Source organism: Lipotes vexillifer, unplaced genomic scaffold, assembly GCF_000442215.2.
Source record: "Lipotes vexillifer unplaced genomic scaffold, Lipotes_vexillifer_v1.1 scaffold863, whole genome shotgun sequence".
Lineage (NCBI taxonomy): Eukaryota > Metazoa > Chordata > Mammalia > Artiodactyla > Lipotidae > Lipotes > Lipotes vexillifer.
In genome coordinates this window covers 4013444-4030820 of record NW_006788168.1, presented here as the reverse complement: position 1 = coordinate 4030820, position 17377 = coordinate 4013444, and the positions used below count along the sequence as shown (strand labels likewise).

The 17377-nt window shown below is 41.2% G+C and overlaps 1 protein-coding gene across 1 annotated transcript in view; it reads right to left on the bottom strand.

The window, feature by feature from the left end:
* LOC103072766 (ran-binding protein 9-like) overlaps positions 1-15521 on the bottom strand; it is a gene marked incomplete at its 3' end in the record, with an annotated part of 78244 nt that extends 62723 nt beyond the window's left edge. The window contains 1 exon segment of the mRNA XM_082931213.1: positions 15416-15521. Coding sequence (XP_082787339.1) covers positions 15416-15521 — 106 coding nt within the window.
* Between the last annotated feature and the right edge of the window lie 1856 nt (positions 15522-17377).

Sequence of the window (17377 nt, the reverse complement as noted above, 5' to 3'; positions counted from 1 at the left end):
TTGCAGGCCACCTTTGAAAAGTGCCTATCACATGGGTTATTGCAACTTCCGGTGATCCAGGGGGACTGCACTTGCCACACACACACATCAAATATAGCTTCTAGACCAGGAATTGGCCAACTTTTTCTGTAACGGGTCAGATAGTAAATATTTTAGGCTCTGTGTGCCTGTTGAAACTATTCAACTTTGCCTTCGTGGATGAAAAGGAGCCATAAACAATACATAAACCGGGCATGGCTGTATTCCAATAAAACTTCATTTACAAGAAAAGAGGCAGCAGGCTGGACTTGGTCTACAGGCTGTACTGGTTGACCCCAGTTCTAGACCCTTCTATCGACATCTCTTATAAAACATTCTCAACACTAAATGGCAAGACCAAGTCATTAGCAATGAAATCCCAGAAGATAACAAGTTCACTCTGTGACCAATAAAGTATGCTTTACCCTCGGGTCCTGGACAGGCTGTATACCATACGTGAACAGAGTCAGGACATTTCTGCCCCTAACGTGTGGCAAATTGAACTGGGTGGCAAATGGCTGAACAATGCTAGGAAACTGCAACAGGAAGGGGTCCAAATTGGGAGTAATGCTCAGTGAGCATTTATGAAGCACCTATTATGTATGGAACCCCGTGTTAGGTTCTGGGCACAGAGTAAGGAAAAGAATGAAGGATTACAAAGACGAAAAAGGCAGTATGGAAACTATTCCTTCAGTGAATAGAATCTAGATGGAGAGGCAAGATTAGTACACATGAATGGCAACAGGGCTTCTCAAACCTGGATGCGGGCATTTGCTGAACAGGACCTGAGATTCTGCATTTCTAGCAGGCTTCCAGGGGATGCCACTGCTGCTGGTCCACAGGCCATCCTTTGAATAACAAGAACAGAGAAATAGCTGATGCTCTTTAGAAACAAAATCTGTAACTTGCCTACCCTCTGTGAGTTAGCCGCCTATTTTCCTGAGATGTGGGCTGCCTTTCAGTCATAATTTATTGAGTGCCTATTATATGCAATACACAGTGCCAGGCAGCATGTGGAAATTTTTTTAAAAAACAGAGAGAGAAAGAGAGAGGGAGAGAACTTAAGGTCCTTAAGTTTTGTGGGAGAGAACATTACTTATATAACCAGTTTTTCAGGGTAGAGTATGAAAAGTGCTACAGTATTGACAAAGAGCAATTTTTCTAATATCCCAGAAAAAGTAATTCTGCAGACTAACCCATTGTTGTCAACAAAATGAATTTTCCAATGTAAGTTTCTTTGTACCTAGGTTATAGCATGGAGGTAACTAACATGTATACATATTTCACCATGACGATCCTCAATGAAGGTACAAGGCCTAATTTGTTATCTAAGTAAATATAAGAAGAAAGCAATTTAGTGAAGTGATTTATTTCACAATTCACTATTTCTTTCATCATGGCTCTATATAATTTTATGCTTGGTAATTAATTTTTTAAGCATCTTTGCTTGTTTTCCTTAAGTGCCTTTAAAGATATGCAAAAAATATGCCCGGCAATATGTGAGGCTTTTAAAAATTTTAATATTTCAAAGCTGTCAGAACATCTGTATCTTAAAAACTGTTTCAGAGACTTCTTTAGTATTTTTCTGTTTCAGCTGCAATTGTCCGAAGAATATTTAACTTAGAAATAGATGTCAGTCATTCAAAGAGGAGTGGCATTTGCTGTGGAATTACAGGTCTGTCTCCTAATGTCACCAACAGTCTCAGTCCTTCATATGTGCCTTATGCCACTGTCCATCTGAAAATTGCACATAGGTAATTTATCTTTGGCATATTCCTTTTTTTTGGCTGCATGCCTTTCGGGACCTTAGTTCTCCGACCAGGGATGAACTTGCTCCTTTGACAGTGAAAGCACAAAGTCCTAACCACTGGACTGCCAGGGAATTCTCAATCTTTGGCATATTTAAGAGGCCCAAGAGCTTTCAAAATCCTTAAACTCCAAATTCTACTATAGCATGTTATGCCACTCCATAAAATTCAATAAGTATAATGAGAATAATCTACATGATTAGAGAACGCCAAAGCCACACTGACATGTGGGTGTTGGGTAGTTGGTTAGGCCACTCAGTGATCAAGTGCATATTTCCAGGTCGTCAATAACCTCATCACACATGTGATACAGTTTGTGCTTGGCAGAATTATGAACCAGAACTATGTCAAGAACTTTCTGGACTGCTTCTAAAGACTGTGGATGTTCAATATGAGTATAAGTGTGCAAGCACTGCCCTGATCAGATTCTTCCCATGTGCATGTCTCTCTTTATCTTGCTGTGGTTGTGTCTGTACACACATGTACGTTCTGTGGTAGACCCAAAAATGGCCCCCCAAAAGATATCCACCTATGAACCTTATTGGGAAAGAGGGTCTTTGCAAATGTGATTAAGGATCTTGAAACAAGATGATCCTGGGTTATCCCATTGTGCCCTGAATCCGATGGCAAATGTCCTTATGAAGAGAAGCATAGGGAGATTTGAGACAGACAGATGAGGAGACACGTACAGAGGAGAAGGCCATGTGAAGATGGAGCAGAGAGATGCTGCCACAAGCCCAGGAATACCAACAGCCACCAGAAGCTGGAAGAGGTAAAGAATGGATCTGCCCCTACAGAAGTGGGGGGCGTGCAGCCCTGTCAACACCTGGAACTTGGACTTCTGGCCTCTAGAACTGTGAGAGAATTAAGCTTCTGCTGTTTTAAGCCACCAAGTTTGCGGTCATTTGTTACAGAGGCCACACATGCAGCTCAAACATTTTAGGTCCTGGGTAAAAGAGTTGTACAAAGTCGTTGAAAAGATTAAGTATACTGTGGATGGTGGAAGCTAGAGTGATACGGTAACACATCTCTCCCTCATCAAAACTGCAGTGCTTTTTATTTGAATGTACTTTTCCATAAGATGCAGAGCTCACATGTTATGTAAATTTTATACATCGATAAAGCAAATCTAGATTCACGACTTGTCTTCATTATTTTATAGTTTACTCTCTCTCTCCCTCTGGGCTCCAACCACACTTCAGTAAAAAAAAAAGAAGTGGGGGGGGGAGCACTCTGGTTTGATGGAAAAGTAATTTTATAATTAGGGTATGAATTGAAATCGCTCTTCCACTGAGCAGAAGCATAAGTGCCATAAAGCTGCCTTAAGGACACTATTAGAGGGTCACCTTGGCTGCCACAGTTCAGGGCTGTTACTTTTTAACCATTACATGCCTAATGTCATGTGTATTACACTTTAACAACCATTTAAAAATCTGACTCCATGAGGATAACTTTGTGGGATAGGTCAGGGCTCTTATATCAGGTTTCCTAGAAGCAGACCCTGAGATGGGGTTTCTGATGCAGGTGACTTTTGGGGGGAGAGTGCTCTCAAGTGAAATCTGTTAGGGAATAAGGGAAGCAGGACAGTGCAGGGGAAGAAGCCAGGAAAAAATGAAGGTTCCATGAAGTCTGGCTTCCGCTTGGGGAGCTGGAGAGCGTATAGCACGACAGAATTGCCCTCTCCTTAGGCAAGAGTCCAGGACTTTTAGAACCTGTATTAATCACTCATTAACCGCAGACCACCTTCCTCCCTGGGGGGAGCATAACATCCTGGGCATCTCTGGGCAAGGAGGCTCCCTTCAGGAGAGGGTAGTTCTCTGGAGAAGGGTGTGGAGTGAGCCCTTGGTAACCAACGCTCATGGCAGCCTGAGATGGGAACACCGGCAGGTAAGAAGAACTGGTCAGGGCACCAGTAGCATCTAAGGATGCATGGACTTTGCTTCAAATTGCATTTCTAATCACACAGCTGATCATTTTAGTGGCCACACCTGCCATTAGAGAACTCTGAAAGAAAAAAACACGCTTGCATTACTGAAGAGTGTTGGAATTTCACAAGTCTTACAAATCATATTATGGAGTTATAACCAGCAAATACTAATAATCTGGGAAGAGTATCTTTTGTAAAGAAATCCGTTTTTAGAATGCACATGTAAGCAGGAGCCCTGTCACAGGTTTGGCTGTGCTGTCGGGCCCAGGGCTGCCCTCCATCATGTCTATTTTCATGGTCTGTATGTCTTTTTCCATTCTCTATCGGCCACATGAATATCTGTCTGTGTCAGTGTGGTTTATTTTAGTCTCTAAGGTCCAAGTAGGTACAGGTCCCATCTATGTATTGTTCTTTACGTAGCATGCTGCACAATAATCTGCTTAGTTACTGCTTCTTGTTGACAGTGCAGTGTAGATATGTGACTATTTGCTTTGGCATTAACCATATGACTAAGACATCATCCAAAGCAGGATGTGCACATTCAAATACTCCCAGGAGCCAGATGATAATGTAAAAGAGTGAAGACAATGCGGTATAAAACAATAGAGATCAGTGGGAGTTGTAACAGACTAGAGACGTAAAGGAATTCAAATCAGAATGCTTGAAACATGACACGGGCCGAACAAAACACTTCTGTGGGTGAGATCTGGCTAATGGGTGACCATTTGGTGGCCCAAAGGCTGATCTGAACTCAGAGCTGAAAATTCAGGCCAATTACAGATGTCCTGGATGGGCCTTGCTGTCTTGCTTCTGTCTGGCTCCCTGAGGAGCGGAAAACTGTTATTATTTCAGAACCACAATGTGAGGATGTGGAGAAAAGGGAAACCCAAGGAACTGTTGCTGGGTGCAAATTGGTGCAGCCACTGTGCAACACAGTATGGAGGTTTCTTAAAAAACTAAAAATAGAACTACCATATGACCCAGCAATTCTACTCCTATGTATATATCTGGAAAAAACAAAAACATTAGTTCAAAAAGATACATGCAACCCAATGTTCATAGCAGCATTATTTACAATTGCCAAGACATGAAAACAACCTAAGTGTCCATCAATAGATGAATGGATAAAGATGTCGTACATATATACAATGGAATACTACTCAGCCACAAAAAAGAACAACATTTTGCCATTTGCAGCACCATGGATGGACCTGGAGGTTATGCTAAGTGAAATAAGTCAGACAGAGAAAGACAAATACTGTATCATATCACTTATATGTGGAATCTAAAAAATACAACAAACTAGTGAATATAACATAAAAGAAGCAGACTCACAGATATGGAGAACAAACTCATGGTTACCAGTGGGAGGGGGGAATAAAGGGAGGGAAGAGGGAGGTACAAACTACTGGGTATAAAATAGGCTCAAGGATGTATTGTACAACACAGGAACATAGCCAATATTTTGTAATAACTGTAAATGGAAAGTAACCTTTAAAAATTGTATAAAAATTTAAAAAATTTTAAAACTGTTATATTTGCCTCTGCCCACTGCCCACAGTGGGTGATTGGAAGCACCAGTTTTTTCAGTCACACTGCTCTGCCTGTAGAACCAGATGTAGAGATCCTGAGATACTTCCTGACTTGCCAGGGAAATCTGAGTCATAGGTGTCCCATTTGCTTAACAAGCCACGAGAAATACCTCAAAAGAGCCCATTTCCTATTACAGTGCCCTACACCTAGTAGGCACTCCTTAGAACCTTCCTGATGCTACGAACAAGCTAGTTTCATAATACTTGATTCCAGGTCTTTCTAACCCACCCCATGACTTTTATCTTAAGAATGAATTTTTTTCAGTTTGATTATGATGCAAAGACTACATATTCGGGTAGCGTGTTGCTGAGGATGTGGAAAGATTGAAACCCTCATACACTGCTGGTAGGAATGCAATATGGGGCAGACACTGTGAAAAAGAGTATGGTGGGTCCTCAAGTTAAACATAAACACTGTAAATCAACTATACTCCAATTAAAAAAACTAATTATAAATAAATAAATGAAGCCAGTTATACAGCAAAAAAAAAAAGTTAAACATGGAGCTATCATATGACCCAGCAATTCTACTCCTAGGTATATTACCAAAAGGAATGAAAACATATGTTCACATAAAAACTTGTTCACAAATGTCATAGCTGCATTATTCATAACAGTTGAAAGTTGGAAACAATCCAAATGTCCACCAATGGTTGAGTGGATAAAGGTAGTATAGCCATACAATGGAATGGCATTCAGCAATAAAAGGGAGTGAAATTCTGACACATGCCACACCATGGATGAACCTTGAAAACATTATGCTAAGGGAAGGAAGCCAGTCACAAAAGACCACATATTTTATGATTCTATTTATATGAAACGTCCAAAGTAGGCCAATCTATAGAGACAGAAAGTAGATTAGTGGTTGCCAGGGGCTGGGAGGAGGGAATGTGGAGTGACTACTAATAGTATAGGGTTTCTTTCTGAGGTGATGAAGATGTTCTAAAATTGATTGTGGTGATGGTTGTACAACTTTTGAATATACTAAAAACAACTGAATTGTACACTTTGAATAGGTGAATTATGTGGTATGTGAAATATAGCTCAATAAAGCTGTGATTTAAAAGATTATATGTACTGTGAAGGTTTTGGTCCTAGACACCAAATACTGTGGGTATGAATCTACTGCAGTATAACTTTCAGTGCTTTCCTCACTGTATGGTATACGGTAGGTGATCGATCAATAGATGTTTATTGAATGAATGTTGAATAGATTTCTAAAAACCTAGAATATTCATTGAATTGGGATGGGGAATTCTGGTCAATTTAATTTTCTAAATTTCTGGAGGCTATCCTGAAAATCTATGGATTTTCTTTCCTATGGGAAAGAACCTAGCATGAAACCCGGCATAGGACATACTCTTGATAAATAGTAGTTCCTTTCTTCTTTTTCCAAAACAGTTTTAAAATCTATTATTCCACTTTCTTTACTTAGTATCAAGTTTGTCAGCTTTATAATGGATCATCAACAGAAAGAGAGGTAGGAACTCAAAAAGACCAATCTTACTTGCATTCAATAGTTCAAGTTACACTCAACTAAAAACAATGGCTTTTTGAATGATATTTTGAATAAATGGACTAGTACAGTGGTTCTCAAACTTTAAGAGTGCTTCAGAATCACCTAAAGTATGGAGTCAGGGTGGGGCCCAAGAATTTTGCATTTCCAACAGGTTCCCAAGTAGTTGCTGTTTCTATTTGGGGGACCACACTCTGAGATCAATCACTGGACTGGAATTTCTTCTTCATTTAATGTATTTTTTTAAAATTTTGAAACAATCACAAAGTTTCAAAGAAGTTGGAAATACAGTACAAAAACCTTTTTTTTTTTTATTGAACTATTTGAAAATAAGTTGCCAGCGTCATACCCATCACCTTCTAATACTTTAGTGTGGAATTCCTACAAACAGAGATATTCTGCTACATCACCAAAGTATGACCATTGGAACGCCAATACATTGCTACCATCTAATCCTCACATGCTCTTCAAAATTTGCATACTGCCCCATAACGTTGTTTACAGCCAAAGGATCCAGTTCAAAATCATGCATTGCATTGACTTGTCACGAACCCATAGCCAGTTCCTAGTCTATCCTCAACTTTCATGACACTGACACTTTTGAAGTTCACAGTCAAGTTATTTTTAGAGCGTCCCCCAATTTGGATTTGTCTGATGTTTCCTCATGAGTAGGCTCAAGTTATGCATCTTGGGCAGGAATTTCATACAAATATCTCTGTGCTCCTCTCAGTGCATACTATCAGGCTACATGATTTCAATCTTTCCCATTAATGATGAGGTGAACTTCAATCATTTAATAAAGGTGGTATCTGTCAGGCTTCTCTGATATAAAGTTACTCTTTTCCTCTTTATAATTAATAACTATTATGTGACGAAGTATTTTGAAATGATCTAAATATCTCACTTCTTATCAAACTTTCAATTTATTCATTAGCTTATTTACTTATAACTCTATGGACTCATGGCTTCTTATTTTATTCAATAGGCTCATAATCTGCTACTACGATCATTCATCCTGATGCTCAAATTATCCCTGATTTCGTTCATGGGAGCTCTTTCAAGCTGGCTTCTATATCCTTTTGACATGTCCCCGTCATTCTTTGAGCATTTTCTTACTTTCTGGCGCAAGAAAATGTTCCAGATTCATTTTGTACCTTCTCTGCTGCAGTCCTGGAATCAGCCATTTCTCTAAGGAGCCATGGTTCCTTTTAGTTGAAAATGGCCTTGAAGCCCAAATCTGGGCACGAGGTGTGATCACTTCTGCTGGAGTGCTGCTGCCTTAGGCGTCCTCAGGGAGAGCTAAGGTACATATACTACTTGTACTAGTATACGCACTAGCTCTCTATAGCTGCATAACAAATGACCACAAATTTAGCAGCGTATGACAACACACCGTTATTACCTTATGGTTTCTGAGGTCAGGAGCCCTGCCAGGCTTAGCTGCTCCTCTGCATCACAGACCCCCAAATTGTCACCTGGGGCTGTGCTTTTGTCTCCAGGCTCAACTGGGGGAGGACCCACTTCCAAGCCCTTGTGAAGACTGAATTCAGTTCTCTGTGGATTTGTTGGACAGAGAGCCTCAGTTTCTTGGCGGCTGCTGGCTAGAGGTTGCACCCACTTTTTTTTTTTTGCCATGTGGGCCTCTCCACAGGGCAAGTCACTAAACACAGCAGCTTCCTTCATCAAAGCCAGCAAGGGAGAGAGTCTCCAAGCAAGATAGACATAATCTTATAGAGCATAATTGCATAAATGATATCTTATTAGTTTTGTATTCTACTGGTTGAAGGCAAGTCGTAGGTCATGTCACACACGAGGGGAGGGAATTACACAAGGGCATGAGTAGTACCAGGAGTTGTGGACCATTGGGAACCATCTTAGGATCTTTTACTGTAATCACCTGACTAAGAGGCAAAGGCAAGGGGAGACCCAGGCCTCCCAAAGTGAAGAACTGGGGAGTCTGTACGCTGCAGTACATATGTACACATGCACATTATGCCTATATTTCTGTCTATCATCTATCTAGTCTCTCTATCTCTCTATGATTTATCCTTCCATCTTGAAAATCCTGGTTCATGCTAATACATCCAATTCCAACCCAAAATCACCGCGTTCATTCTAGTTTTCTCCCTTTCCATATTTGTAATTCCTTTCCCTGAGAGTGAGAAACCTTCATATATTTATTTATCTGATCAATTCCCTATGCTTACCTCCACCCCTCCCCTCTTACGGATGCTTTCCTCTCTGTTCAGTCTCTGATACTGTCACACGAGGATGCCTTGGTCATCGTGCTCAGACTCTGACACACACACGGAGCCACCCCATATGTGGACGCTCCCACCCTCATGGGCTCTGACCCCCACGGCAGGCTTCCCTCTTGCATGGAGACCTTCTTTACCTTGTTTGGGTGCCGATACACCACACCTAACCCTCTCTCCCGCACCATGGATGTCCACTTTGCTCTGCCCCATCTAATACTTTAGGATGACTGGATCATTTGGGAAGAAAGGGAAGGGCCAGGCAGGAAGAGAGCCACTTCTCTTTAATGATTCCACTTTTTCCTCATTGAATATGATGCTCCTCCCCTGCCCCCAAAGATGGGAGAGTATGTACAAAATATTCCCCGAACAGATGGTGTAAAATACAGGTGGCTATTCTATAAAATTGCAGCCTATTAGCTGCAGGTGGAGGAACTCTAATGTGTGAAGCAGCAGAAAAAAATATGAAGGAAGGGCAAAGGGAAACAAGAATGCACAGTCCTTTCATTCTAGCTCTATGCTTTGCTTGAGCTCATCTGTTTTCCAGTCAGAAAAGCCCACTTTGCTGTCCTTTACATTAGTTCAATTCCTCACTTCATTCAAGGGCCAGCTCGCAAGGCTCCATCTTCCACAGAAGACCCTCACTAACATGAGACCAGACATTTTATCCCCCTTTAAAATTCCAGTCCGTGCTCCATCTTTGTCACGACATTCTAGCGCTTAATTCTATATGACCTTGCATTGATCTCTAGCTCTTTTATGTATACACATCTTTTCCCCTGAACTAGATAGTAAGTTCCTTAAAGATATACTTCATTGTGTCTTTCACATGTTTGTTGAGCCATCCTGGGTAGGCACACGTTATTGGGGTGAAGAGAGAAAGATGAGAATATTTTCAGAAGGGTGGGCCACTAGCTATTTCATCTCGTGCCCTTGTTTAGTTCTGTCTCTTGGCTGAAGGCAAGCACAACATCAAAAACGTTCAGTAAATATGTACTGAATTAGAATTTAGCACATACAGTAACAGTCTCTGCGGAATATGTGGACCTCAGAAGCCATGTACATCATATTTCACCTACCCCAGTGGTTGGTAGGTGATGGGCAGTGACGTGCATATAAAACTGGAGGGATGGCTCTATTTATATCCCTGGTTTTCTGGACCCTGTATATAACATGAATGCCATAATTTAAAGAGTCTCACTGAACATGGATGCACGATTTATATTTACAAACCATTGAAAGAGAGGGATCAAACATTCAGATCCTCTTCTGACACGAAGTCTGAGTTAAGAAAGGCAGCAGCTTTCATTGCAATAAAAAAAAAAAATAAGAACAATCTCCTAGCGTGACATGTACCCTCAGTCTTTGATTGTGTCACAGCCATGGTGTTTAAGGCACTTGCTTCTTGTGGATCCTTCAAAGCTATTCAGTAGATGGAGCTGCATGTGATTTGAATTTCAGACTTATTTATAATAACAAACCAGAAGTTTTTCTTATAATAAAATCTGTAGTAACTGTGTAGGGGGGTGGATATTAGTCATCACCACAGAAATGTTAACTAGTTTGATCCAAGTCACCAGAAAGCATCAGACCTGGAAAATCTTGACCTTCTGACCAGCACACCTTCCAAGAGGCCTTGTGGATATTATTTTTCTTTCTTCGTCGTGTTCACCATGAATAAGATCGTGGCTTTGGGTAGCACTTCATATTCAAGTGATATTATCAAGCCTTCCCTAGTCACCCTGGTTTAACACCCAGCTAGTCAAAACAGACCCAAAGCATAGCATCCCACAATCACAACCCACTGTACACCCTTCCTACCGCTGCCGCTGCTGGGGGACAGCCCTGGCTCCACACATACGCACAAGGTTCCTTTAAGGGGTCGGAGCAGCAGAGAAGGCCTGCGGCTGCCAAAACCTGTGAGCCTGGGGAAGAGGATCCCGAACTCGTGAAGAGGGTTTTGCAAAATGTAAACAGAGCTCTTCTTGGCAAAAACAAGACACAAAAGACATCTCTCAGGAGAAAGAAACAGAAGTTTTAGATGGGATAGTTATGGCCATGTTTAGAGGATTTTCCCAGCAAATTCAAAAGTAGGTTTTTACTAGATCAAAAACTAGAACATTTGATTCTAGTTCTGTAAAGGAATTGAATACACACACACACCCCACTTGCCCATTTAGCTGGCCAGGAAATATCTGAAGAAATGAAACCAGCATTTTGATTCTGTTCTATATTCCAGAGATCACAGTGGTTGCCTCTGTGTGTTCTCGGTCCTTCAGAAGCACGAAGGGAAAGGCTGCAGTGTTTTAGGAGAGGGTTAGCTCTACAGGGAACTGTTTGTTGAGGTTCTCCGAGTCCTTTGTTTGCTTAACTACCATTTTAAATTAACATACTCTCATGATGAGAATGAGACCCCTTGAAAAAGGAGGCTGCGCGGTAGCAGGCAGCATAAACCTACTCAGACACACGTGCAGTTGAAATGTTCTCTATCTGGGAAGCTGAGGAAGAAATGAGAAGCTTTTGCTCAAGAGAGCTTCTGTGATGAGTTCTTTTGCTTAGCCAGTACCCCAGGTATTTTGGCTATATATCAGAGTCTCCAGTTGTGAGGTTTACTTAAGTTCTATCTATATTAATCAGAATATTGTTGAAAAACACTGGAAATGCTTGCTTTTTCGTTTGCCAGACTAGTAGGTGGTGGAAAGGGCATGAGCTTTGGAGCCAGCCCTGACTATAACCGACATGTGTCCCTAATAGCGGGCAGGTCATTTAGCCTCTCTGATCCTCAGTGTCTGCAGCTGTAAAATGAGGCTGCATTTCCCAACCTCAGAGAACACCCTGCAAAACCAGGTACAGCGCTGGCCCAGGGTAGCTGCTCAGGGAATGAAAGCAACGATGGGTTTTGTTAATTACAGAGTCAGAAGCCTACAGAGGTTGCCTGTCATAGAAGGTCAGCAGTTGGACCTACTTCCTGCCTAGGCCATGAGGAGGGGCAACTCCCGTCTCCTCAGAGGTTTCAAAATTGAGAGTGTGGATTCTGCAGGAAGGGCCATTGAGAAAACATGTCCTTCAAAATCCACGGGATGGGCTTCCCTGGTGGCGCAGTGGTTGAGAGTCCGCCTGCCAATGCAGGGGACGTGGGTCCGTGCCCCGGTCCGGGAAGATCCCACATGCCGCGGAGCGGCTGGGCCCGTGAGCCATGGCCACTGAGCCTGCGCGTCTGGAGACTGTGCTCTGAAACGGGAGAGGCCACAACAGTGAGAGGCCCGCGTACCAGTAAAAAAAAAAAATCCACTGGAGACACGAAAGGATAAACATTGGATGATTCCACTTATTCAAGGGACCTAGAATAGGCAAATTCATAGAGACACAAAGTATATAGAATAGAGGTTACCAGGGGCTGGGGGATATTGGAGAGTTATTGTTTAATGGGTATCGGGCTTCAGTTTGGGATGATGAAGAAAATTCTTGAGATGGATAGTGGTAATGGTTACATAACAGTGTGAATGTACTTAATACCACTGAAATATACATTTCAAATGGTCCAAATGGTCAATTTTATGTTATGTATATTTTACCACAGTTTAAAAAAAATAGAAAAAAAAATCTACTGGAATGAAGCAGATCAACATATATCCAACCACGGAAGCTGTTAGAAAGAATGAGGTAGATTTTATTCTACTGACTTAGAAAGAGGCCCAGGATATATTGCTGAATGACAAAGGCAAATTACAACTGTATGTGAGTATAATGCCAGTTTTTTTCTGCTTGAATTGCTTTACATTTATTAACTAATCTTACCTTGCAACACCCCTATGATGTATAGAATATTATAATTACCTCCATTTTGCAGATGAGGAAACTAAGGCACAGAGAGGTTAAATTCCTTGCCCAAGAACACAGATCTAATAAGTGTTAGAGCTAGAATTCTGATCTAGCTCCAACTATCTGGCTTCTGAAGACTGAGTTCTAAACTCTTCAGCATCGGCTTCACCTGGGAGCATTTTAGAAATTCAGATTCTCAGGCCCCACCCCAGACCTACTGGATCAGCATCTGCACGGTAACAAGATCCCCAGGTGATTCTGTGTATATCGGAGGCTGGGAAGACTGAAGCCCAAACTGCTATGCAACACTTAATGCCACTTTTGTAAGAATAATAATAAATACAGTTGACCCATGATCAACAAGGGGGTAAAGCCACCCACCTTCCTCACATTGGAAAGTCCACATAGAGCTTAGAGCTGGCTCTCTGCCTTGTCTACCTGGTTCAACATCCAGGCATTCAACCAACCACAGATCATGCAATACTGTAGCATTTCCTATTGAAAAAATCTGCATATAAGTGGATCTGCGCAGTTCAAACCTGTGTTGTTCAAGGGTCAACTCATTAATGTATGCATTAAAAAAACTTTATTTGGAATTCTGTAGACTGTTTTTTTTTTAACTGAGCAGTTTATTTTAGAAAGTAGACCAAAAAAAAAAAAACTTTTAGGTTTAAGAGAGGCTCAAGGATGTCTTGTATAACACGGGGAATAGAGCCAATATTTTGCAATAACTGTAAATGGAGAGTAACCTTTAAAAATTGTATAAAAAATTAAAAATTAAAGTAAAAAAGAATTACTATTAAAAAAAAGTTATTCTGTCAGAAGTTTAGAAATGCTTTTCTCTGGAACTCCTGCCTAGGGCCTTCCAAACTCAATCTTTAACAATATAATAAAACCTTATTGGGCTTCCCTGGTGGCACAGTGGTTAAGAATCCGCCTGCCAAGGCAGGGGACACGGGTTCAAGCCCTGGTCCAGGAAGATCCCACATGCCGCGGAGCAGCGAAGCCCATGAGCCACAACTACTGAGCCTGCACTCTAGAGCCCGTGGGCCACAACTACTGAAGGCCGTGAGCCACAACTACTGAAGCCCACGTGCCTAGAGCCCATGCTCCGCAACAAGGGAAGCCACTGCAATGAGAAGCCCGCGCACCGCAACGAAGAGTAGCCCGTGCTCATTGCAACTAGAGAAAGCCTGCGTGCAGCAATGAAGACCCAACACAGCAAAAAATAAATAAAATAAAATACATAAATTTAAAAAATATATAAATAAATAAATAAATTTAAGGAAAGAATGCTTAATCCTATTAAAAAAACCTTATTAACTTGAACTCAGTTCTGAATTGTAATGCCTTTATTTGGAATATGGTGAAGTCTTTGAGTAATTTAAGTAGAAATTGTTTAGTAAATAAATTGTCAAGCTAGCCAATTGACTTGCGAGGGGGCATATTTAACTGACTAAATAAAGCTAGCTTCTTTTTTAATTTTAAGATTAGTTTATTAATTGTTCCTGACTGTAAATGAGATATCAGCTTTCATTAAAGAAACATGACTGTAATTTTCGATAGACATTCTGATAGTATTTAACAAATTGGTTAAATGTAGTTTAATGTACTAGAACTAAATTCTTAGAAATGAGTCTACTATTCATACACTTTTCAAGTAAATGCTACCAGTTTTCCTACTCACTTTCACAACTGGGCTGAATTAATGTGGTTTTATCTTACCAAGTTTTAAATAGTTTTATGTAGTTAGCATGAGTTTCATTAAAACTTGAACTAAGAAAGTTTCACTGGACATCTCTATGCCTCAGTTTCTCCATCTGTAAAATGGGTATATTGAGGGTTGCAGGCAGGGCACCAAATGAACTTGTGCAGGCTGAAAACTGCACAGTTTTAGGGGGCACCGGTCACAACCTGCATGGCTGTAGGCTGCTGCTCTGCTTAGAGGGCTCCTGGGAGGATCATGTGAGTTAATAGACAGAGATCAAGTGAAATTGTGCCCGGCAAAGAATAAATGCTAAGTGTTTTGATAAATTCTAACTGAATAGGTCTCGATTCAACGAGTTATCACCCTCAAATAAATATTATGCTGAATAACAAGAAAAATGGATTTGGGGAGTATGATGTGCTTTCCTGAATCAAAATCAACTGATTTGGCAAGCCATTGTTATATTCTCCCATAAAAAAAAAAATAGAAAACCTACCTGCAAGATGCACATAAAATGTCTGCCTTCAAGGGGCCTGTAGGGCAGCGACAGACAGACGAGTACAACTTGCTGAGAGGAAGTGGTAGTTAAGAGTGTGGGCCCTGGGGCCACACAAACTCCAAATCCCAGCTGTGCCATCACCAGCTGTAAGACCTTCACCTTAACCTCAGCTTAACCTCTTTAAACCCAAATTTCTGTATCAGTAGAGTCGGGAGAATGATAAGTACGTCACAGAGCTGTTGCAGGAGTGAAAGGAGACAAGGCACTTACCGCTGCGTTGGGCGCTTGGTTGCTGGCCTGCTCTGATCTCATCAGGAGCAGCATTACAGAGGCAGCGACCTGCTTCTCTTCCACTTTGCCTCCTGCTTCCCGACATGCCCACTTCTTTTCAGAGGCCACTCGCTTCCATCACTATGATCTCGATGTTTTTTCCCTCCACAGACTTTTTTTTCTCTAGCATTTATTCTTGTTTTTTTTTTTTGGCTACCCTGAGTGGCTTGTGGGATCTTAGTTCCCCGACCAGGGATCGAATCCGTGCCCCCTGCAATGGAAGCGCCAAGTCCTAACCACTGGACAGCCAGGGAATTCCCTCAAACATTTATTTTAAACCCTTAAATTGAACCCAGTGCAAGACTCACCTCCTTGAACCAAGGCCAAGAGGAAAGGTCAAGAGATAGGGAAGTTCAGTGAGATTCCTTACCAACAATTAGCATCTACTGCTCAGGATTAGCCAAGTGACAATGATTTTGTCCTCATAATATACGTGTCCTTAAATGTAAAAAATGTGTCCTGGGTTTTTCTTTGTTTCGAGCTTAGCAATTCCTTGCATCTAAGTTTTAGAGTAGAAATATTAATTGTTGCCACACTTAGTAATTTTTAAAAGTGGAATTTGTAAAATAAAAAAAATTGCTCATTTGTTCATTAACACCATTGCATGTTAGATTTTGTGCTGGGCGGGATACAAAGAGAAATTAAAGGTAGAATTCTGGAATAGTAAATGAAGTAAGCTAGTCAACCTCACTATCTATACTTAAATGTTTTGTGAAGGTAGATGGTTAATCAGGCATTAGGAAAAAAACTGAAAGGATTTTTCTGTGTCTGTTTCCTTCATTACCATCCAGGTACCTTTGGGGCAGGAACACTATTGTTTCTATATCCTGTATCATACCTGTAGCCCACAGCTAAATACCATGCTCAGTAGTTCAGTAAATACTAAACTAACTGAAGGCCAGAGACATAACCCTCCCTGCCCCGGGCCTGTTCTAGGGTGGGTGTCCTGTGTTGCCCAGGAGGGGGCACTGTGGACACAGTTTCAAGCCCCCAGGGCTCGGCATTATAAACCTTTCTCCCACCAAGGAGTTAATAGTCTATAATGATGCCCAGGAGGCCCAGATCATTCCAGAAAAAAAGCCCATGATATGCCACAAACCCAGAAGCAACCCTGCTCTAAATAGAAAAGCCAAATGTGCATCAGAAATCATGAACAAAAACTATCCTAAAAAGACACAATCCAGAAGCCACAAGAAAAAAAAAAAAAAAAAAAGGACAAGATTTGACTACATTAAAAAAAAAAAAAAGACATTTAAAAAGTTTAAAAAAATGGGACTTCCCTCGTGGCACAGTGGTTAAGAATCCACCTGCCAATACAGGCGACACGGGGAAGATCCCACGTGCTGTGGAACAACTAAGCCTGTGCTCCATAACTACTGAGCCTGTGCTCTAGAGCCCGCGAGCCACAACTACTGAGCCCGCGCACGACAGCCACTGAAGCCCACACACCTACAGCCCAAGCTCTGCAATAAGAGAAGCCACCGCAATGAGAAGCCCGCACACCGCTAATAAAGAGTAGCCCCTGCTCGCTCTAACTAGAGAAAACCCACGCACGGCAACGAAGACCCAACACAGCCAAAAATTAAAATTAAAATTAAAAAAAAGTTAAAAGACATGACAGGCTACAATAAAATATTTACATTACAAATATTAGACTAAGGTTTAGTATCCTCAGTGCACACAAAGAGCTAGAAAGAAAAATACAAATTCAAGGAACAGGAGGCAATGGAGATGAACGAGCAATTTGCGTATTAGCAAAACAAGTGCTGATAAACAATCAGAGGGCTTACCTGTGATCTAAGAAATGCAAATTAAAATAGCAATGAGTGACTTTTTTTTGCCTCCTGGATTAGCAAAAATGAAAAAGATCTAGTGTTGGTAATGGTGGAGGTTAAAGGGCAC